The sequence below is a fragment of the Lissotriton vulgaris genome, chromosome 5, assembly GCF_964263255.1.
Source record: "Lissotriton vulgaris chromosome 5, aLisVul1.2, whole genome shotgun sequence".
NCBI classification, from domain to species: Eukaryota; Metazoa; Chordata; class Amphibia; order Caudata; family Salamandridae; genus Lissotriton; species Lissotriton vulgaris.
This window is the reverse complement of record NC_141693.1, coordinates 1,915,680,942-1,915,705,691: the sequence shown is the minus strand read 5'-3', so window position 1 is coordinate 1,915,705,691 and position 24,750 is coordinate 1,915,680,942. Positions and strand designations below refer to the sequence as shown.

At 44.5% G+C, this 24,750-nt stretch overlaps 1 protein-coding gene across 2 annotated transcripts in view; it reads right to left on the bottom strand.

Moving 5' to 3' along the window:
* Nucleotides 1-24,750, bottom strand: part of LOC147717711 (E3 ubiquitin-protein ligase TRIM11-like) — a 195,554-nt gene that overhangs the window by 105,260 nt on the left and 65,544 nt on the right. The window contains exons 3-5 of one of the 2 annotated variants that reach the window (XM_086924494.1): nucleotides 14,459-14,689; nucleotides 8,409-8,431; nucleotides 528-634 (exon numbers count right to left, since the gene is read on the bottom strand). In XM_086924494.1, the coding sequence (XP_086780620.1) occupies nucleotides 528-634; nucleotides 8,409-8,431; nucleotides 14,459-14,689 (361 nt within the window). The remainder of the gene's footprint in view (nucleotides 1-527; nucleotides 635-8,408; nucleotides 8,432-14,458; nucleotides 14,690-24,750) is intronic. The other variant, XM_086924495.1, reaches the window with a different exon arrangement.

Genomic DNA, 24,750 nt, shown 5'->3' with positions numbered 1-24,750 from the left:
TGCAAATTAAAAGAACCATTTATGGATAAAATGTGACCATTTGAAGTCAATATGGGCCACAGTTTCTTATCTCAGGTAATTGGCCCAGCCTCACAAGAGGGGTGCCATTTTTATAAAGAGAAATGTGGAAATGCAGGGCGGTAGGAATTTTGTGGGTTCAGATAAGCCACAGGCTCATGCTTCCAACAGCTCTACGATTCACAGAACATCACTGGTCCTGTTCCCGCATTACACTATCAACAGCACATCTACCTGATGCTTCTCTTCCGTCCATTGGCAGCACCCTTAATACTGTGATCTCACAACGCTTTATTCCCGTTCACTTTCCATAGATTCCAAACTCACACTTTATACTACCCTCCTACCCAACAATAGGGGAATCTATTGACCATAACAGCACTTACTGTAATATTAACCTATGAGTGTAGTCTGCATAGTATGTTACGGTGCCCTGGCCACGGGCCCAACCTCCACCATGAACAATTCTTCCATAGTTGGGTTTCATTTGTAATCAGATATGCATTTACCTTTTAACTCCAGGAGCTTATCCTGCCAGGAGGCATGCTGTCTGCTCTGAAGAGTCTGCTCCACAGCAGCATCTTCCTGGGGTTTCTCAGCTTTCATTTGATCACACCTGCCGATTAGAACACAATACATTGTATATGATCTCTTTGTTCACTGCTCATTCTTCTCGCTCGCTCTCACTGCACTCTTATTTACTCTAGGATGCAAGAACTACAGGATCTCAGTGCACATATGTGATTGTTATACGGGGACGTCATTCTCTCTTGGATCTCACTGAAAGGTATTTTTCTTTGCAGCCCTCTACAATTATTGAACATTAGTGAGCATTGGAAGGGTGCCCTTTACCGCTGGTGTCCAAGGGTCTGATGTACCATTTGCAAACCAAGTCACTCCTATTGTACACTTGACTATCAAGGGTAGCATCTGCCCATCACTGCAGGGCATCAACCCTCTTGTGAAGAAGTGGTTATACATTTTCCTCTGGCAAGAACTAACTGTCTTGAAGATCCAATAACCAGTTATGGTACCAAGCCTCTTTAAAACTCTATTCCTTCATGAGCTTTTCACTTGTGTAAAGTCTGTGCTTTGCCTTAAGCATCAACGAGTCACTAGCATTCTAAGGAACATATTCCACAACATTAAAAAGTGCCTGGCATCTTGGTTTTGACAAAGCAGATCTCATCAGGTCTAACTTCCAGGCCTATTTGGGGCTCCTCCATACAGCCATTAAACAAGCCTGGGTAGAAGGTGTCATATTTCCTCCCCAATTGCTGCTCCAAGGAACCAATCATTCTATTTTAGATTATTTTGGAATGGTCTACCATCACTTTGGACAATTTGTAATTCACCTTACACCCAAATGATCATTTTTCAAAACGGTTCACGGCAAACTTTGACAGAATCAAGGCAACATCCACAAGGGAATGTGGTCATCGCAGCAGGCAGTCCATGCGGAGGTCATTCCTCACAACAACTATAATTATCCACCACGTAGGGCCCAATGTAGACTTTGGCGGACGGCGTAAAGAGAGTGAGCGGACTTCACACCCACCATTCTGCCTTTACTCCGCCAACCAAATTTAGATCTTACCACCAGTCCTCTGGTAAAATGTAAGGGTTTGTCAGAACTGTTGTCATAGTGTATCATGCAAAGTCCTTTAAGAGTTTGTTCAGCGTCTGCCATTGGTGATGAACGCCTACACACAACTTCCAAAAACAAACTCCCAAAGCAAGAGTTTGTTTTTGTAAAATAAAAAACAATGCCTTCAATAATGTGAGTATTCTCCAAGTGTGTGGTAATTTTTTTTTAGTACTGTTTTCCACTGCTAGGATATTCTTGGTGGCAAATCACCAAACTTGCTAGCTATTGAATTATTTTATACAAATAATCCCCCCTCAACATGCTTAATTTTTATAATTATTTTAGTTACTTACTTACTTTTAGTTGAACACTTACTTGCGTTGGGACAATTTTTAGAGCAATATGCGGAAGAAAGAACTCCACACTATCAGGTTATATAAGTGGGCGATTTTAATGTTACATTTTTGTAAAAAACACACCTGGTGTAATCCCAGAGGTTACCCATTTTGAATTTACGGAACAGAGTAATCTGCTTGAAGACCCTTTGGCTGCTAATAATTTGCACTGTTTGGATCAGACTAAGGAGGGCAAAAGGATTCCATCCTTTACCAGAAGGGGTTGCTCCTCAGTTATAGATTTTATTATGTTATAAGCCCCTTTGGCTACCGTCAACCATTCTTTGAGAATCAGTTGGAATCGTTTAAGCGACCGTAATCCTGTTTTACTGGAATTGGCTCGGGATTTGGGTCTGGATAATAGTTCGAATGAGAGTTAATCTAACAAATACCCATGTACTAAGATCAGGCCAGGAGGATAAAGTGGGATGAAATGGGACAGGGTGGTACCGGAGGCTTTTTTAAAATAACCTTTACACTCAAACGTGGGCGACGTTGCCCAATGTTTAGATAGTGATTCTCAGGAAAGGGTAGCCCTTGAGGCCTTTAATAGACTTAGTGGGCAAATTGCCACAAATCTTCAGCGAAACAGTACCCAATATAGTGGAAAAGTGGTTTGACCACAGTTGCTCTAAGACCCATAGAGCTCTAATGGCTGCCTTAAAGCAGCAACCCAGGGATGAGGAAAAAATTAGGGCTTGTAGGAAAGCATATAAATTAGCTGTGTTTCAGAGGAAAAAGGTCATCAAGGAGCAAGCCTGGAGGTACCTATACCACGTTTCCACTCTAGCACACAGCACCAACTTTTGGGAGATAGTCAACAGACCTTTTTTCACTGGCCTTCTAAATAGTAGACTTGACTGTATTATTCCCCTCGATAGGTGGTTAACCCATTTTGAGGGAGTAAATAGTGGGAAGGATTTGGTAGGCCCAGATACCCCTTGGGTTCCAGAAAAAGATATCCCCCACCCCCAGACTTTCTCCACTGAGGAGGTGGTCAAAGCTATCCTGGCCACAATAGGGGGTAAGAGACGGGCCAGATGCGGCTTCCTCAAATTTCTATAAAGCAGATTACCTGACCTGGGCTAATATCTTGTCTCGGGTCTTCACCGCAGCACGTAAGCATGGTTTTCTTCTTACTGGTCCGGTGCAATAATTATTCCTATTTTTTTAAAAAGGGTCTAGTGATGATCCAACCTCCTCTAGTCCTATGTCCCTTTTAGACTCAGCCACCAAAATAATGGGAAAAGGTGTCTTCGAGCATCTAAAATTATGACCAGAAAGCCCCAACTTAATATTAGATTTACAATAGGATTTCAGGCAGGAAAGAGCGACCCTGGACCAATGTATTAAACTGAAAGTGGTAGTTGGCAAATGTACAGTAGCCAGGAATGGCTGACTACATATGACATTTATGGACCTAACCTCCGCATTAGACCGAGTGAATCGATCCAAACTATGGCACATTTTATTGGATGAGGGCATGAAGGTCGAGCTTGTAGCAGTCTTCCACAATTTTCATTCTAATATTTGCACCTTGGACAGATATGATGAGAATGGAAGTTTGACTGCCCCCTGAGGGGCAAGGCAGGGGAACAGGGTAGGCAGGGTGCATTTTGCCCCTCACCCACCCCCTGCTTTTCACCCTATACATTAACAACCTCAGTCTGCTTTGACTGTAGCCTCCTGGGGTGGGGTCTAAATTAATCCCAGCCCAGTTATACGCGGAGGATGCAGTCCTGTTTGCTCAAACTGCTCTGGGCCTCCAACATTTGCTAAATGCTTTTATTAATTCTATGAACTCCCTAGATCTGTCCATCAACTTTACTAAATCACATACCATGACAATCGGCTGCTGGAAGGCTGGTGGGCAAAAGTTATTTGGCAATAGTGTTGGACTTACTAATGTCACGACCTTTCCATATCTGGGGTCCTATTACATAATAAAGGCACTTTGGTGGTGAACATACTACTGAGGCCGATGGGTGCTACCATAGGTTTTGGATGCAGACTGGGGGCCAAATCGGTACCTACTTTATTGAAGGTATATCGAGAACTGTGTGTCCCAATGGCGACGTACAGGAGTGATGTGTGGGGGTCTAAAGACAGGGGAGAACACCAAGTGGTCGAAAGTATTTTTTTGTCGTCTACTTGCTGTCCCAACCAGCACTCCCTCGTACATACTACATGAGGAGGTTGGTCTGGGTTATATCTCCAGCCTCATCGCACTGGCACCCATCACTCACTGGTTGAAAATCTGGTCTAGCCCTGCCCTCGTTCGAAATCGGTTCGTTATCGAGGATTGTAGAGCACTTGAGCAGGCTTTAAACAGCCCATGGTTTAAATATGTTAAGGAAACACTGTTGTGTGTCCACTGTACGTATTGATTCACGACCCATGGAGATAGAGGCTGTGAAAAATGTGCTTCTGGAGATGTGGCTAAATGAAAGAGGGGGGAGGGAACTTGTTAAACCAAACGTCACACAGTATATTTTATTAAAAACCTGTCTAAAGAGGGAATCACACCTGTCAATTGTTAGTAACCCCTATCACTACTCCTTATTGACAAAGTTTAGGTTCAATACCATAGGTTTTTAGCTACTGCTAAGGGTTTTTGTAAACAAGGAAACCTTAATCCATGCCCCTGTGATAATGTTTCAGACCAGAATATGAAGCACTTTATATTCTTATGTGATTTCTATCGTACCCCAAGTAATACATTTATTCTCCCCTTAGTCAGAAACAATAACTTTTTTCAAGTAAGACCTGCCATGTTTTTACAAATACTTGCTTTGCCATTGGTATGTTTTGGGGTCACAAATTCTTTGCGGAGCCATTAGACTCAGGAAAAAGTGAACTATTAATTAGGAGTTTTAACAGTTTTTATTAGTTTTTGCTGAATAATAGATTTAGCCGGTCCCAACAAAATTCTGATAGCATAACGGACCTATTTTTTGTAAGGTTGTTTAATGTCAGTTATTTGTTGGTCAGGTCTTTTATATTGTTTCTTATTCCTGTTTTTTAAACTGAATATTATTATCTGTCATGTAAACATAATGTAATGGCATGTTGGTATTTACATAAAATTCAAGTGTAGCCAGGTTTTAAATATTACTAATATATGTATTTTGTAATTTTTTCTTGCGCTTTTATGGTTTATATGGAGCTAATAAAGAATTATTGATGGTTTGGAAACTGGGGAAATACTGGATATTATATATATTGACTTGGTGGTGATTCACTTCATTTGGTTGGCAACGTGCACGCTGAAAGTCCAGGGTGATGGAAAGGTTGAGGTATTGTGGCTGGACGGTAGGCAAATACTGTGGGTGCCATGGAAGAGGAAGAACTAACCTATGTTTGTTTTGGCAGAGTTTTAGTAAGAGAAAGGGGAGTCATTCAGCGAATTAGGTATATACTGCGAGAACCTAAAAGCATCAAGCGGAAGACACTATTCAGAGAGAGCAGGCCAGAAGTCAGTGTGCCAAATTCAACTCTCTAACCCCCGTGATGATGATTATGGGTAATTCTTACATCTTTTTGACTGGGTATCAGCATCACATACTTATAAAGAGCTCTTCTAAAGACATGGGTCTCATACCTTTGTTTCTTTAATTTCTTTATTTATTTTAGCACAAATCATATGCCCCATCACTCCTAAGATAACATTTCTATATAATAATGGCATATTGGATGGAATGGAGATGCAGGATGCCTTTTAGAAAACCAAAATATATTATATTACTAAAACCAAGTTCGGATTGCATAGAAGTGTTGGCTAATGCAACTTTATGGGGAAAGGATAGGAAGGGAGAGATTTTCTGCATCCTAAGATGGTAGAAACAGGTTTTGTTACTGTTGCAATGTGTGACTCAAAAGATGGAGTCTCCAAGGAGAAGGCCAGGGGGAGTGGTCACCATGTATTTTAATTTTTTAAGCGCCTTGAGACCCTCTGGGTATGTAGCGCGCTATACAAATCTTTTGACTTGACTTGACTAAATAGAACATAAGAATATCAGTTTTTGAAGGGTTGAGTTTCAACACATTTTTGGTCATTCAGTATTCAGTGGTAGTAAGTAATGAGTTCAGAATAGCTTCTAAATCATTGGGGATACCAGTTATCTTTTTTTTTTTTCAAGCTTTATTCGACTTTTAGTCATAAAAGCAAACCTCCTAACCATAATACAATAAATACTAAGCAGCAAAATAATTAAATAATTCAGTAAAAACATATTAAACAACAAAAGTCGAATGCTGATAAATACTAAGAAGTGTATACATACATTTTAAAAATTCATTAAGATAAGATACCAGTTATCATAAAACTCATTATACCCACTTCTGTCACTCAGTTTGTATTTAATATGATACTTTTGATGTATGTGTGCCAGTGGGTAACAAAATTGAAACGCAGTGAGGGAAAAAACTGATCACTGTGATACTACTCAGAATTGGGGCAGTGAATCAATGCTTTGTAAATATATGGATTGAGACTTTACTGTTAAGAGGAAATCTATTGTATCATTTGGCATCTCTCTAATTGTGAAAGAGACCTTAGGGTAAAGGCAAGATTTACAGTGAAAGGATACTAGACAGAAGGAGGCAGTCACTAATACCTACCCCCACCCTTTCTAGGCAACAAATATGAAAAGGCACAAGATTTTTCTACTGGAGGTAGGACATAAATAGTATACTCTGGGTTTACAGTGCACTACTATAACATTTCTCTCTCAGGTGGAAGGCTCTAACATACAGTCTTCATGTTACTATAAAAACATAGGACCAAGAAACATCTGACCCACCAAGGACAATGGTAGGTCCAGGGCCTCAGCCGCCCTCCACACCGCCACTGCGAATGAGACACCCTCCTCAGTAGCCATAGTAGGGAGAGAGACCAGTGTCTGGAGAGGTGTCCTAACTACTGGTGTCTGCCAGTTACTTCTCCCTGTTGTCCTCTGGCTCATCTAGGGGATAATGGTAACCCTATGGGTCCTTAGACCCCTTCCAATAGTCACCCTATCCAGGTCTGTCAAAGGAAAAAGGCAATGGCTCCGATTCGGAGGGCATGGTGCCGGTCAGCGCCTGAGTCCATGTTGGAGTCGGGTATGATGATGGGGCTGGCAGCACTAGGAGTGATGACACCAGAAAGGGGATCGAGGGAGGTTAGTCTCACAGACCTTGCTGCTCTCGACCCAGCACTCAATCCAGGGTGCTTAACTGGCACCAACTGCAGACCCGGTGGCGGAAATCCAGTAGGGGCCCCTCCTGCTCCGTGGACCTGAAGGCGCTCCAGAAGGGTCGGGCTGCCAAAATATGAGGAGCATGTCCTCAGAGAACTCCTTGAGTTGGGCGGGGATTGCTTCATCTCCAGGAAACTCAAGAAGGCTTGGAGCGGACCCTGGCACAGGCTCCACAGCAGACAGTTTTACAGTGACGAAGTGCCCGTGCTTCATCCGATGACATGGGCCGACGAAGGGATGTCAAAGACCACTCTGACTTATTGCATTTATGGGACTTACTTGACGGCCTGGATCTTAACCATGATCGTCGGGAGCGACTCTACAAGCAACCCCAGTAATTTCTGTGTAACTGGGATCATGAGCAACGTGGGGTCTCCGACGTTGGGTGGCCAGAATCTTCAGGTAACGTTCCCACAGAACTTTGAGGATCATGGTGCAGCAGTCCTTGCAAGTCTTGGAGTTGTGGTCCTGCTCCACGCAACACAAACAGACCAAGTGTGGATCTGTCAGACATCTGCCTGTGACAGTCACCACATGGCTTGCAAGCCACTTGTTTCTTGGGGGGGGACAACCTCAAACACCAGTAGAAAAATATCAAACATTTCAACAAAACATTGAACAAAACTCAGTCAAATAATGACTGGGGGTAGCGGTCTCTGGATCTACACTGACTGACACAGAAAGAAAAGAACTGACCTCAGCGGGCTGGGGTGAGCGATGTCTACGTGGAGCCAAGCACCACCTACCAGCACACATGTGTACTGCTTGAAAATTTCTGGATCCAGTCTGACACATGAGGAATATTCAAAGGTAAGTAATCTGCCGCTGGAAGCCTCTATCATGTATGGGTGCCTCATACTGCTGTGTGCGGATGGCAGGCTGCTGTTTTACTCACGAGGCATTTTTTGAAGCACAGTGCCAGTCAATCCTGAGTTTTGCGCAAATCCTATCAGTTCAATAAACTGTTTAAAACAAGGCTACTTATTCTGCCATCTAAGACTGATACACACGCTCACACTTTTGAAATAATAGCACCAAGATGCTACTTTTTAGTGAACCAGTTATCATTTATAAAAACTTGTGCCATAATATTAGTGAGAATAAGAATTCATACAAAGGATAAAATTAAGGCTTCATTATATTGCCCATAGGAATAAGAGAACATACCTGCCCAAGATGATCTGCACTCCCTAGAGAGAAAAGAGAGAAAGTGAACAAATAAATATTTATACCACATCATTCTAAATACGGATTGCTTTTTTAAGAGACACTGGGCTACTGTTGGAAGATAGATCTTTCCTGACGTATGGCATGGTAAATTGGCCTACATTAAGCCACTAGGCAGCCAAATATTCAACACGGACAGTGGATTGAGATGGCAGAACAGCCACAATGCACATTAGTGTCTTCTGCTGGATTAATGAATTATGAAGCACCTTGTGCACCAAAGGAGGTCATCTGGGCGCTAAATCTGAAAGCGAACTTACAAGGATGCAAAAATCAATATCTTTAGCTGTTTTGTGAAAGCTAAAAAACAACAGATTCAGAGCAGAGAGTCCATATACTGATGGAGTCCCTTTGCTCACTCTTATTCCCTGCACTTTCGTGAAATACCCTTGCTCTTTCAATACCAGTGAAATCCAATGAACCAAACACTGTCTAAATCGTTCGGAAAAACCATCCATGCAACCAAAAACACTGCCTGATAAATCAGACACAAATCGGTTTACCAATACAAACCACTATTAAACAATTAGGGTAAAGCAATTTTCACTCACCAAGCACAACTTGTCAATTGAAATCCCACCATAAACTGCTGCTACACTGGAGGTGATTATAGATCAGCATTTGTCAGTAAACCAGGGCTAACGTGCTCGTGTTCTCTCCCTTAAAAATAGTAAAATTGGCTTATACCCAATTGGGACATTTAATTTACTTGTAAGTCCTTAGTAAAGTGGTACTCCATGTACCAAGGGCCTATAAATTAAATGCTACTAGTGGGCCTGTAGCACTTATTGTGCCTCCCACTCAAATAGCCCTTTAAAACACGTCTGCGGACTGCCATTGCAGCCTCTGAGTGAAGTTTTACAGTGCCATTTCAACCTGGAAAAGTAATCCTTTTACAATGCTAAACCTCCCTTTTTATTACATGTAAGCCACCCCTAGGGTAGACACTGAACTGCCAAGAGCACAGGATGCAATGTAAAACGTTTGACATGTACTTTTAAGCTTCAAGATAAGACCACTCTGTAAAGTGTCAAAATCCTTTACATATAAGGACTGGATATCACAAAAAGAATGCCAGACAACAAACTTGTCTCAGAGTCCTACATACATAGTTTTAGTAGAAGGATGCCTGACTGCCAAGATTAAACCAACCACTTACAGAAGAACACCTGACTGCCAAGATGACACCAACCACTTTGGCAAGGAGATTCTCAAAGTTATCAACTGTCACTGTATAGTCTCCAAACATGGAGGTGTTGGTTGTGTAGGCAGGATTCAGCAGTGCCACTGTGTCAGGAGATCCTCTTGAAGGGGTAGCAGAATACCCTGCTCATGACCAGAAGTTCTGGGTACCACAATTTCCTCAGCAAGATCTCTTTCAGTACTCTCAGCATAAGAGGTACGGATGGAAAGGCTTACAGACATCTCAAACCCCAGTTTAAGCAGAAGGTGTCTTTGTGAGAGAGCTGCCTTCAGAACTCCAATGTCTAAAACTTTTTACACTGTATGGCCGATTACGATCTCGTTAGGAAAGCATTCCCACTGAATCGGGTTGGGAATGCTTTCCGTAAGAATCGCACTCCGGGAGTCCCACTGACCGAGTACGATGTGTCTGTGTGTGTGTGTACGGACTTGATTCGGTCAGACTCCTATTGAATTCAATGGGAGCCTGTGTACCCAACATGAACACCTGCTCCCATTGAAAAAGGGGGTGGAGTGAGAAAATTGTGCACCTTGTGGCGGGCACCCCATGGTCCCCGCCACACTGTGCATGCATGGAAAGGGGGGACCCATGGGTACCCCCCTACGACCGACTCGGAGGGCCCCAGGTGATGGGGGCCTTTTATGGCCCCCAAAGTCAGATTTCCACAGCCGTTTAATCTCGGCAAAACCGAGTCAGTACTGCTGTCAGAATCGGTCATCGTACTCGCTTGTTCGGAAGCCGTCCCCATTGAACTGCACGATTCAGCTCTAAACAACTCTGATTGACTGATTCGGGTTCAGCACCGATTCGGTCAGAGAGGACGGCTTTCTCGCATCATACTTGGTCATTCGGAAAGGGGGACGATTTGTTAAGAAACATTGGTTCCTAATCGAATGAGCTTTTTCCCAATCCCGTTTGGAGCCCTGCCTAACCAGATCGTAATCAGCCCCTGTGTGTTCTCCACAGTGGCGAATAGTTTGAGACAGGTTATTTCTTTTGCTGGGAGATGCCCTGTGCCACATCCAAGTGCAGTTGCCATTTGTGATGCACTACGCAACATGAGCGGAGTTTGTCCCCCCTGACGGTTAAAGGTCTAACAGAAGTTGGGTGATCAGGGAGATGCCCCGAGCATTCAGGTATCTCCAGAGATGTAGAGCCTCCTGGCACAGGACCGGTCATGTTCGTTAGGCTAGTCCGGTCATGTATACCCCCCTTTTACATACATTGTCCTATCCACACGACAATACCGGTTCTGAAGGGTGACCTTTTACCTAGTAGTTAGCTCTGTCCCTTCATGAACAGGCTCTTGATACATTATAAAAATAACGCTGTACCTGAATTACATAAACATGTCCCGAGGCAAGACATGCTTACTCTGTATAAGGGTCACTGCTTTTTTTAATTCTCGGACAACAGGAGCGCTATGCAGGAGCACATTGTTTTGATAAACATTTATGATTGTTTTCAAAACATATGTATTCCAGAAGAAACCCTGGAGTGACCACTCGAGTATACAAGACCCTCTTTCCCTCCAGCGAATTAGAGGAGAATTCTATCCAAGCTGAGCTGGGGTCCTGCATGAAGAATCTTCGACAGGCAGTGGTCTGACATCCCTTGCGGGGTGTTATCCTTGGAGCAGAGACGGGGTCCTTTGTTCTCTACCATCAGGTAAGGGGGTTAGAGCTTCCCTAGGAGATTCTTGCCTAGCTACATACATATACATGCTACACCTACATATCTAGGCTAGGTACATTTAAGCATATTACGTAGGACGCTTATTATACGAATATGCAAATGCTATCGCTTTTAAGAACTGTCCATGTTCCTCTTTTTAGCACTATGGTAGAAATGGATTTACTGTTTACTAAATTGGTACTTGCAATTTCTTTTGTACGCTTCTGTCTCCTGATTGTCGCAGCAAATATGTTTTACACTTGACTGATGCTTGACCAATAAATACTAATTGAAAACATTCCAATCGTCATTAATAAGTGAGCACGAGTGACTGAGCGAAAAGTACTGGACTGTACTGTTTTCCTCGATCTCCGAGGAATCAGGGCAGTCATGTTCAGTTGAGACTCTGCTCAGCAATGTAGGTGATCGCTTCGTTACGGAGACTCTTTGTGGCACGTGTGTACTTTCGAGAAGCTTGTATTGGAGATAGTATACGAGGTGGTTTGGCACAGTCCATTTCAAGATGATGCCCCAAGGGTGTTAATATTAAGGATGGGAAGAAATGACATTTGAGCACCTTGAGAACTAACATAAAAGGAAATTTTTCATTGACAGACTTACCTCGAGACTTATTTTGATGCACAGTGCATTAAAGGTTGTAGATAGAAAGCGGGTACCATCCTGCATGTGACAGGGTTATTATTGTATATCCTTTGCCGCCAACTGTGGAGAATTAGTAAAAGAATCCTCAGGGTGCAGAGAAAACTGGTTTGTTATCTGGCAGGTCCTGATGAAGGTGGTGTTCATCTGTTGCATTAACCACCATAACGCGTTGACCGAGGCTGTTTACATCCTGCTATATGCAGTTGTCCTAAAGGGTCACAGAGACTGATTACAACTCTGTCTCACATTATACAGATATTTGCGGTTGTGATTGAGGTATGAATGTAGTACAAGAGGTATGAATGTTTGTGAGTTGGTTTGTATGTTTGGGGTGTTGCTCTACCTGGTGGCCATGATGTTGCTATATGGAAAAATGATTTCTAAATTGTAAAGAAAATTATTTACGTTGATAAATTGTATTTTGCTAAATTCAAATGATAAAAAGAATGATATAAAATAATTTTGATAAAAGAAAGAAAATGAATAAACAAAGTTACATTATTACAAATGTGTACATGTTTATGGTTTTTTGGTTTACTTCATTAACAGCCCGTATTTGAATTCATTATTGAATCACTGAAAAAGAAATAGAGGTCACGAGGGAGTTTTGCATGTTGTGTTGTTGTTTTCCCCTATTCTCCCTGCCCTACAAAAAGATACCTTTTAGAGGGGTCCCTCATCTCTTTCCACAGTGATCACTCTAGTATACAAGACCCTCTTTCACTCCAGCGAATTAGAGGAGAATTCCTTCCAAGTCAAGCTGGGGTCCTACATGAAGAATCTTCGACACGCAGTGGTCTGACATCCCTTGCGAGGTGTCTTCCTCAGAGCAGAGACGGGGTCCTTCGTTCTCTACCATCAGGAAAGGGGGTTAGAGCTTCCCTAGGGAATTTTTGCCTAGCTACATACATATACATGCTACACCTACATATCTAGGCTAGGTACTTTTAGGTATATTACGTAGGATGCTTAGTTTAGGAATATGCAAATGCTATCGCTTTTAAGAACTGGCCATGTTCCTCTTTTTAGCACTATGGTAGAAATGGATCTACTGTCGCAGCACATAGGTTTTACACATGACTGATGCTTGACCAATAAATACTGATTGAAAACATTTCAATCGTCATTCTACGTGTTTTCTGAGAATAAGTGAGCATGAGTGACTGAGAGAAAAGTACTGTACTGTTTTCCACAATCCCCGAGGAATCAGGGAGGTCATGTTCAGTGGTTGCCAGAAACTACCTACACCACTGTAGAATACAGGGGTGTGGTAGAGGCACTGTAGAATTAGCTGGTCTAACGGATGACGTATCCTGTGGGGGTGTCCAGACTGTTTGTACATCAAGCTCTCAGTTTAGGTCATCGAAAATGCACAGGTCCTGGGGAATTCCTAGGAACTACATGACAGGCCCACAATCCCACACTGCCATGTTTGTTGAAGTACAACATGACAGTTATGTTGTCTGTGAGAACCTACCACCCCTTAATAGTCAGAAGGAATGCTTTCAGTGCCAAGCGAATAACTCGCAATTCCAACAAGTTGAGGTAAGTATCTGCCGGTGACCAGAGTCCTCTGATCTCCGCCTCTCCCAGATGGCCTTCCAAACTCAGCAACAATATATCAGTAATGACTGTTCGCTCTGAATAAGTTAGGGTGAGGGATCTGCCACCAGACCAACTGTGGTAGAGCAGCCACCACTGCAGATCTTTTGCAGTCTCCGACACGTGGATGAAATCTGAGAGGTTCCTTTAGTACAGAGCCCACTGAGATTTCAGGTTCCACTGCAGAGCTACCAGTTGTGGTGCACGAGCAGGATGCAGGAGATCAAGAGATAGAGAAGCCTCAGAGATGCTCTCACTGAGACCTAGGTCAAGCGTTGATACATCCGAATCATAGCCCAAATGTCCTGGACTCATTGAGGCGGAGAGAAATCTCGACAAAACACAATTTTTAGAATGCCTCTGATGTAAGTGAGAAGTTGATAAGGAGTCAGGTGTGACTTCGGCATTTAGATGGAAAAACCCAACAATGTCAATATGTTGGCCGTTGTCTGGAAGCAGCATACAACACTTTGAGGGGAGCATGCCTTCAGTAGGTCATTGCAGAGGTATCCAAAAACTGGTATCACCAACATCCGCACGTGGGCTGTTCCTTTAGAAGCACACTACTCTTCTAGTTCTAAAGATGTGTAACTCAATCTTCAGCAGCTCCGCACCCTGCTGCAGGCACATACCCTTCAGATGAACTCCAGTCTTCTATGTCTCACTGTTTCATTCTCACCTTCAGTAGCTCCTCACCCAGCTACAGACACTTACCCCTCCTAGGAGCTCTACTCTTCTACTTCCTGGGATGTTAAACTCTCACCTGCAGTGCTCCACATCCTGCTGCTGACACTTCCTCCCTCAGAGGAACTCTACTCTTCTAATCCTACAGATATTTAATTCTCACCTTCAGTAGCTCCAGATCCTGCAGCTGACACTTCCCTTCTATCTCTGAGATCAGGTCCTGGTGGGTGGATTGCTGCTTCTCCAGTTCACTCAGTTTTTCTTGAATCTTCGTCATCTTCTCCTCGCGTCCCTCTTCCAGTTTGCTCAGAAGTTGTTTCTTCTCCTTCTCCAGAAACTGCTTCAGAAGCTCAAATGTATGCATGATCTTCTCTGTCTGGTTCTTGAAGCTTTCCTTAATGAACAACAACCAAACAAAGCACATAATATCTGTATTATTATTATTATTATTATTATAATACAGTAAAATGTATCACATTCTCTGCAAGCTTCTCCGATACTGGTTTCCATGTTAACCATTCACCTATTACAAACAGAACCTTTTCCCTGGAGCCAACACCAAGTCCAGTCAGTCTGATCTACCACATATCACAGGTGTTGTGACTTTACAAAGACTGCGCATTATCTCTTACTGTCTCCTGCCATACAGAAAAGTTAAAAGAAGATTAACATTCAGCTGAGGTGGACGCTGGTGAAGTCTTTCCTAGACGCCTTGTGACACACTTACTTCTTTTTACATATGAGTTGTCTCTATGTCCCTACCCTCATTGTTACTCGAGACAACCAAAGCGTAACGTTCTGGAATATCCAATTCAAAGGGATAAAGGAACTTTAATCTTTATCCCACCCAAAGTATCAAAGGGAGGAGAGCAGTTGGCCTAACGGCTAGGGCGGCCGACCTCGAATCTGGGAAACTGAGTTCAAGTCTCGGCAATGACGCTGAACATCCTGCGATTCTGTGGAAAAGTCACTTAATCTTCCCGTTCCTTACAAAAAATGTATATGTCCTAATGTAACGCAACTGGTGCTATGTAAAGCGCTCTGATACCCGATTCGGGTCAAATTCGTGCTATATAAAACTCTTTAAAAAAGAAATAAGAAACATTCAATAGTACTGAGAGGATATCTGAACAGCTAACACTTATTGTAGGATTCGTAGAGAAGACTTGGAGCCTAATTTATATAACGGCTGCAGTCCGTTGCTCCAACAGCGAGTTAGGAGTAATATTACTCAGTCGCACTGACAGAGGTACCACACGCTGAATTTAGAAATGGCTGCCAAGCTGATGGTCATTTCCAAATCATTGTCAGGAAACGCCTCAAAGCCGTTCCTGTCAGTGCTGTTTTCAGCTTGGTGCGGGGCTCCATCAACATCACGGAGCCCTGCATCAAACGGTTTTCTGTTTTATTTTCAAAAAGAAAATCCTAAAGCAGGACTTTACAGGATAATATTTGCGGTCAGAACAAACACAGGGAAAAAGCAATAAATACACGCAAGAAAAGTTTGAGACCAAAAGTATGGAGACTGCGGGAGATCGAACTGGCAGCTGTGGCTGAGATACAGGAACCGGTCTTCCAGGTCAGGCAGCCAATCACACAGCAGAAGGACTGCATCCAGGGCAGTGTGATCAGCCAGGTAATAAGTTGCATCTGATTGGTTGTATCGATGTAACATCATACGAGGACATGCCTTGATATTTCCACTTTCCCTCATAGGATGTTATAAAATGGTGTGACCTTTGAAGGCACTCATGTGTATACTTCTTTGCAAAGGTGAGAGGTTAGCATTAGATGTGAGATTAGATGGGAGTGGCTGTGGCCCAACGTCTAAAGCGGTCGACCTCGGAGCTGGGGAAGTGGGTTTGAGTCTTGGCGGGGACGCTCAACATCCTGCAATTCTGGTTAAACCACTTAATCTCCCTGTTCCCCCAAAAAATAAAACAAGTATTTGCAATGCAATAGTTCTTGCATTTATGAGAATTTGAGCTATTGGCATTGTAAATGGCAATGCCTTTTTATTTATGTGTTGCTTATAAAACAATAAAACAGATAAATAAAGGCATTGCAATTTACAATGCCAATAGCTCAATCTCTTGCAAATGCAAGACCTATTGCATATGCGTTCGACGTCAGTGCTATAAAAACTATAAAAAAAGCATTAGGAGAGAGTGTGTCCAACTATTTGAGCAAATAGTGCTCGGGGGCTGTAATTAAAGACTACCGAGTAACAGGGGGTGTCGCCATGGGAGGTTACAAAATGAGACAATGCAGTACTAATCAGGGACTACCAAGCCTATTGACCAATGAACAGCCACAGTTTACAGTGGACAATGACAAAAGCCAATGAAAAATATGGGCGGAGAGTGGGCGGAGCTTCAAGTCTTTACCTGAATACAGCATGCCTCGCAGAGCAGCGCATGAGCTGCCAAGGTTCGACCCGAACAGTGGACAAAAGAGTTGAAGAAAAACCTGGCACACGACTGTATGATTCTAAAGCCTCCAGGCCAGGTCATGGCGTCTAGTCTGAGGATTACCCTCAAACAAAAGTGTTCAGAAATTTTGCTTTCAAGAATAGATGTGGTCAATCCAACTAACCAATTTACAGGGAGAGCCCAGCCAAAGACGAGTCAAGGGTCGACTGACTAATAGCTAGTCCACAACTCGAGCCTTGAAAATATTTAGCATGCAAATCATGCAACTAACATTTTAGAATATATGGGATCTTTAAAAAAAAGTGTACATCTTTAACACACTGAAGCATTTTACTATAGTACATCTGAATATATCACTGCGTTGGGGAGTATTTATTAAAAGTTTAATCATGCACCAAGAAATATTCCTGCCCCTTCCCTGATGACAATAGTATTAGTGAACCAAGAGGCAAATGTGTAGCCTTTATAAAAGATTGAGTGTCTTATTATAGATAGTGCAAAAGGATATTATATTAAGTCAAACACACGAGAAGTGTTTGCACAGCGCGCCTGAACACAAGGATCAGAAGGTGCTCTCATATGTGAATGAACAAACAAAACAGGCTGTGAGAAAAAACGACTTGCATAGAATGACGCTGTTTGGCCAAGCAGGGAGGCTGGGCTGGATCCCAGCTTTTTCAGTTTCAAGCTATGCAACTGAGCTACTAGAAGAGTATCTCTTTCCGACAACAAACGTTAATGCTTTTGTCCCGCTTCTTGGAGGAGGAGTTTGGAGCGTGGGTGACAGGCAGAATCCATGTTGTATTTTTGTCACTTTTACATTGCGCAAACTTTGCACAGGTCAAGCGCTTCACAACAGATACACATTAATTTACAGATAGATGGGCCGAGATTCCAAGTATGCTGAGCCGGGGCAATGATTCGAACCTGGGTTTCCCATTTTGCATGGTTGGTGGGTGTAGCCACTAAGCCACTTCACTTCCAGTGACAACTTGGCTCTTATTGGGCCCGAGGCTTCAAGAGGTCCTCAAGCTGAGCCGGAGCCAGCCACCAGACTCGTGCGGTCAGCGGCTCGCCAACCTCGATTCAAAACACGCGTTAATGCACCCCAATAGCAAGTCTCAGCTTGAAGCTTAATACAAACGTTATTTGCTAAAGAGATACAATATCTGCTTTTGCTTCGTCATTATTTCCAAAATGATTCGTACGAGCTCGAATTTCCTGTGAAATCTGACGGACGATCAAAAGAGATGCCACGTTATTAGGAGGAGTGCTGCGAATTACAATCACACAGCATACACATCGATTTCAGGGCAGCATTCATGACTTAAGAACAGTTGAGTTAACTTACTAAAAAAAAAAAAAAAGAACCGGAAAAGAAATAAAGATGGAGAAGTGTCCCTTTCGCTAGCAGCAGAAACGCGCATTAAAAACAAAAAACAAAAAAAACACTGAACTAACGGCTTATATCACACAGCACTTCATACTCCTTCCGCGGCTGTGAAGCTCTTTTTTTTTTAATGGGACGGTGCGTCCATCAGGGCGCTTCGGCGTTGCCCCACTACCCACATGGCCACATCCATCATCACAGTGGCATGGGCCATTGGGCGATTCGGGCGCAGGCTGCAACAAACAAAACTTACAAGGAGGCAGTCAGGACGACCTCTGAAGGGGGTAAGGCAGCACAGCAGCCGGGTTCGTTTGTCTGATAACACCAGTGAGTTTGACAATGAAAACATGCATTGCAAAGCAAGCTTGCTTGCAATGCATGTTGTCTAGCAAGGGTGGCACTGTTCTCGTCTAGCGCAGCAGCGTGCGCAGGCTCGGTTTGGGGCTCGTAATTTTTTAGCCCAGCACCAACATTCGCACTGACCTGCACAATAGGAGAGCGAGGGTTGCTTCATGTCGCAGCCCCCGGTCTCCTAATGCACAAGCCAATCCTGGCGCTGCTGGAGCAGCGTCTACATTGGTTGAGAGGCACGCACTTGCAGGCCTGCCGCGCATGGTTGGCACTCTGGAACACTCCGAGTTGACCAATCACTGTGGCTTATGCAGACAGTGATTGGCCACTGACAGATTTCTGATGATGACGACAGACGGACCATGACGTCGCAGCAGGCCGCCGGTGCAAAACACGCATGGTGACACCTCATGCAGTGTGCTGACTGCTGATCACGACGAACTGGCTGGTGGCGTAGCTGCGATTTGCGATTCAGTTCGTCATCCACCGACCGACCGACTGTCATATTAAAAGTAAGTCTGTACTCAGTCACGACTGTGTCTTTACTTAGTCAAGCTGCTTTAAGTTATTTATTTCAAGATTCTGATGAATTTAAGAAGAAGACGAGTAGAGACTAACTTGGTCATCAGAATCTTGAAATAAATAACTTATAGCAGCCAGGGAGTCCATGCCTGGTTGACGTAGGGACGTGGCCGCTGACCGACGACCTGTTGATTACCTCGGACTGCTTGCCTGAACGCAGCAGGGGCTTTTAAACTCTGGCATGTGGTTTGTGCGCGTGGCACGTTGCCCTGCACACTAGGCTAGTAACTAAGCTTAGTACGCAGGGCACCGTGCCACGCGAACAAACCACATGCCAGAGCAGGGCCCTGGGAAGCTTTAGTTGGTAGCTGCAGTCCTTTCCAAGGATGGCGGAGTGTGTCCCTGGTAAGCTGGTGCTGGGCGCAACTTCGGTCTGTCAGCGAGGACAGTCATAGATTCATGTTATATAAAGACTTGAGAGTTGGAGACGCTGCTGTGAGTGAGTTCTGGAGCATGGAATGTAGCCACATGGTGAGGCCTGGCGCAGGGACTATAGTTTCCTTTGGGTGAGAGACCCTGAGCATGGGCCGGAGGTGGCCTCGGTGAGACCTGAAGTTCGGCTTCGGGTGGCTATTAGTAGTGAGATCAAGTCAAGTCAAGTCAAGTGATTTATATAGCGCGCTACATACCCAGAGGGTCTCAAGGCGCTTGAGGAAGGGTGGGGAATTACTTGTCGAATATCCAGGTTTTAAGTTGCTTTCTGAATGTAAGGTGGTTCTGAGTGAGGCGAAGGTGAGTGGGAAGTGAGTTCCAGGTTTTAGCTGCCAGGTAGGAGAAGGATCTGCCTCCCATGGTGGTTTTGTTGATGCGCGGTACAGTTGCAAGGGCTTGGTTGGAGGATCGTAGGTGGCGGGAGGGGGTGTAGAAGGAAAGTCGTGAGTTGAGGCATTCGGGTCCAAGTTCGTAGAGTGCTTTGTGTGCGTGGGTTAGGAGGCGGAAAGTAATCCTCTTGTTAACGGGGAGCCAGTGGAGGTTTTTCAGGTGTCCAGAGATGTGGTCTTTACGCGGGATGTCTAGTATGAGTCTGGCTGAGGCGTTCTGGATGCGTTGGAGTTTTTTCTGGAGTTTTGCGGTGGTACCGGCGTATAGGGTGTTTCCGTAGTCCAGGCGGCTCGTGACCAGTGCGTGGGTGACCGTTTTTCTAGTTTCGGTGGGGATCCAGCGAAATGTTTTTTTGAGCATGCGAAGAATATTTAAGCAAGAAGATGAGACGGCGTTGACTTGTCTGTTCATAGAGAGTGAGGAGTCCAGGATGACACCTAAGTTCCGTGCGTGGTCCGTCGGGATGGGTGCTTTTCCAAGGGCCTCTGGCCACCAAGAGTCATCCCAGGCGGAGGGAGAGGTACCAAGGATGAGGACTTCAGTTTTGTCGGAGTTCAGCTTTAGACGGCTGTACTTCATCCACTCGGCTACTTCTTTCATTCCTTCATGTAGGTTGGTTTTGGCGGTGTTGGGGTCTTTGGTGAGTGATAGTATCAGTTGAGTGTCATCAGCGTAGGAGATGATGTTGAGGTTGTGTTTGCGTGCGATGGCCGTGAGGGGGCTCATGTATACGTTGAAGAGGGTGGGACTGAGTGAAGATCCTTGTGGCACGCCGCAGATGACTTCAGTTGCCTCTGACTTGAATGGTGGGAGACGGACTCTCTGAGTTCTTCCGGCAAGGAACGAGGTGATCCATTCCAGTGCTTTTCCTTGGATTCCAATGTTTGAGGCATTGTATTAAGGTGCTATGACAAACTGTGTCAAAGGCTGCGGAGAGGTCGAGGAGGATGAGGGCGGCTGTGTCTCCGTTGTCTAGCAGAGTTCGAATGTCGTCTGTTGCTGCAATGAGTGCGGTCTCAGTGCTGTGTTTGGCTCGGAAGCCGGACTGTGAGGAGTCGAGGGATTTGTTGGTTTCGAGGAAGGCGGCGAGCTGGTTGTTGACAGCTTTCTCGATGACTTTGGCCGGGAATGGAAGGAGCGAGATAGGGCGGTAGTTTTTGAGTTCGGTGGGGTCAGCTGTAGGTTTCTTCAGAAGGGCGCTGAGTTCGGCATGTTTCCAACTTTCCGGGAAGGTGGCGGAGTTGAGGGAGCATTTGATGACGTCTCGGAGGTGCGGTGCTATAATTGAGTCTGCTTTGTTAAAAATGTGGTGAGGGCATGGGTCTGTGGGGGATCCTGAGTGGATAGAGTTCATCAGGCGGATGGTGTCCTCAGTGGAGATTGTGTTCCAGTCATTGAGGATGTTCAAGAGGGGTGGGGGTTCTGCAGAGGGTTGGGTGGGTTGGTCTTCGGGTCGGTTGTCGAAGCTGTTGTGGATGTCTGCAATCTTGTTGTGGAAGAATGAGGCTAGGGAGTCGCAGAGGGCTTGAGAGGGGGTGATGTCGTTGGAGTTGGCTGAGGGGTTGGTAAATTCCTTGACGATGTTGAATAATTCCTTGCGGTTGTGGGCGTTGCTATCTAGTCGGTCCTTGAAAGCGGCTTTCTTGGCATTCCTGATCAGTTGGTGGTGTATACGGGTGGCGTTTTTGAAGGCGTCCTTGGTGCTGGTGTTCGGGTCTTTTTTCCAGGCCTTCTCAAGGGAGCGACATAGTTTCTTAGATTTCTTAAGATCATCGTTGAACCAGGAGGCCTTCTTGCTGCCTAGTTTGATTTGACGTTTTTTCAACGGTGCTAGGATGTCGGCGCTGTTGGATAGCCATTGGGTGAGGTTAATGGCTGCTTGGTCGGGGTTTGAGGAGTGGGCAGGGGGGTTTTGAAGAAGCGATGAGGAGATCTGGTCGATGCTGATTTTGTTCCAGTTTCTTCGCAGAGTGGGTTGAGGATGGTTGTTGGTTGTGGTCTTGTTGTAGGTAAAGTGAACGCAGCTGTGGTCCGTCCAAAGGAGAGCTGTGGTGTGGCTGAAGGAGACATGTTTGCTGGAGGTGAAGATAGGGTCGAGTGTGTGACCTGCTATGTGGGTGGAGGTAGTGACAAGTTGTTTAAGTTCGAGGTTGGCGAGATTGTCCGGAAGGGTGGTGGCGTTGCGGTTGTTCTTTTCAAGGTGAAAGTTGAGGTCTCCCAAAAGAATGTAATCCTCGGAGGGGAGGGCGTGTGGGGTAATGAAGCCCGTGATGTCCTCACTGAATTGTGCACGGGGTCCTGGTGGCCTGTAGAGGAGGGTGCCTCCGAGTGTGGTCTTGGGGTCGATGTGGATCTGGAAGTGAAGGTGTTCAGTGTTGGCGAGATTGACGTCTGAGCTGGTTGAGATGCGGATGGATTTCTTATGGACGATAGCGATGCCTCCTCCTGCTTGGTCGGTCCGGTCCTTGCGGATGATCTTATAGCCTTCCGGGATGGCAATGGTAATGTCTGGGGCTGATGTGGAGTTCATCCATGTTTCTGTTAGGAAGGCGACATCTGGAGAGATGGTGTCTAGTAGATTCCAGAGGTCGATGGCGTGCCTGTGGACTGAGCGGGTATTGAGCAGGATGCATTTTAGGTGGTTGGTGTCAGGTCTCTGTTTAGTGTTAGTGGATGTGGAGTTGGTCTTGGTGCCGTCAAACTTGCAGGAGTTGCACGTGAAGGGTCCATGGGTGTGTCCGGGGGCGGCTTGAGCGCAGTCGGAGAGTCGGCCGGGGTTAAGGGCTAGGAGGGTGGATGCGGCGTAAGTAATGCGGGAGGGGTAGGTGGGACGGGGGCCAGGGGATCAGATTCTTATGTGGTGAGACCCGGAGCATGGGCTGCTGCCCCTGGGGTCTGCCATGGAGAGGTGAACAGTGGAGCAGGGCGGTGTTTGTTCCGACAGTGCAAGTCTCCATCCTTCAAGGCAGGACCCGCAGCTGTGGGTCGTGAATGCCCACTTTACCCATATGTTCCCCTTGCCCATCTAACGAGAAATGCGCATCCCGAGTTTACTTTTAGCCAAGAAGAAGTCTTTAATTGCACCCTACCACCACAGGGGAACAGCCGGCTTCCCTCTTTTGAGCAATTGCTTTTGCAATCCTTCTCGCCTCCCACGCAGATTGATGGAATCAAGGGACAACGCTCAATAGGATTGAATAATGCAACTTAAATACACCCTCAATTGTCCAGTGTTGAAGTTTAAAGTACAGATTGAGCAATGAACAGCGCTGAAGATGAGGGAATTGGGTGCGATAACATTTAGACAGGTGTATGAGATAGACACGTTGGTTTGCCCTGCCAAGTGCCAACTATTGTTGTGATTAAAAAACACAACTAGGATTAGAACCTACAAGAGAAAAGGGATGTCTATATTTACAGGACAAATGTTTAAAATATCCACAAGATTGCATTGAATTTCCAAATGATGTGTAGGCGATTACGTGTCAAGTCAAGAAATACTTTATTCGGTTCAATTTTCAAAACCACAAAAGTACAAAAACACACAAAATGGTCCACAGAACACCATGCAGCATAACAATTCAGTATAACAATTCAGTATAAAAAAACGTACCCAGTTAAAAAACTAAAAAAATGCTAACACACGGTGTAAAGTTTTAAGAACAGCAATATATACATCATTAAATAAAAAAAGAAATATGAAAAAATTAGTTTACAATTTGATTCAAGTTACGGGGATTAATATTTACAGTAATTCATCTAGGACCAGTTAATCTTTTTGCTAAGTCTCACGCTATGCTTAGGAAACTAGCTACGTTGTAGATCTCCCAAATGTTTGATAATAGTTGTAAATATAATATAGCTGGCTTAACTTGCCTAAACCCCTTCCCCTTCAACAAGGGTATAATAAACTTTTTCCTGATAGTTTTGAAATAATCGCAAAAAAACAGAAGTGTGCAGAATCCATGATTGAATAGCCATCACAATTACATAACTCTAGATCATGTTGCTTAGTCCAACCAGGACGGCCAGAAATTAACAGATGAAATTTGTCTAACCGAAACTTTGTTAAAAGGAATCTATGATTTGGATTGTTTACAACCTTTAAGTAAAGTTCCAGAGTATGTCCAGTAGATACGATCAATTGATGAATCCTGACCGATGGCTTTAACAGTTCCACCCCTTCTCTGTCCATCCCACGGTTCAACAAAAAAGTGTTTTTAACCCTTTAACCCACTTCAGGTCACCTTTAACAAGGTTAGATGGGTCATTAAATAATTCAGGCCGGCCTAGCTTTACACATAGTTGATATACGTATTTCAACCAGGGGATCTTATCCCAATGATCTAGCGTAAGGCAGTCCTTAAAAATTTCATGGTTCACTTCCAATTCCAAGTTAAGCCAAACTGAGATCCATTTAAGTAGGGGGGCGATGGCGATTCGATCCTCCAAGTAGTCCACGCCGCATTCCTGATGGACTATGAAGCTGGCCGTGGATCGTGGCAGAGAGAATCGTTTTAAGGAAGTTATCTTCCGTTACCTGAAGCATTTTAACTGGCCTAAAACCCCATAAATCTGCACCGTACATGGCGATTGCAATACACTTAGCGGCATAAACCTTTAAGACTGCCTCCAGAGGTTTCACCCCTAGCTTGCGTGAGAAGCCCAGCACCGCTGAAATAGAACGTGCCAGGGCATTTCTTTTCTCCAGTAATTGAGGGTTCCACATCGAACAGTCATCAAATACAACTCCCAAATAGGGAAATCTAGAAACCCTTGTTAGTTTATGCCCATTGCATTGCAGTGTCATTACATTTTTCCTGACATTCCCTTTCTGAGCCACCACCATGACGTGAGATTTTCCATAGTTAACACTTA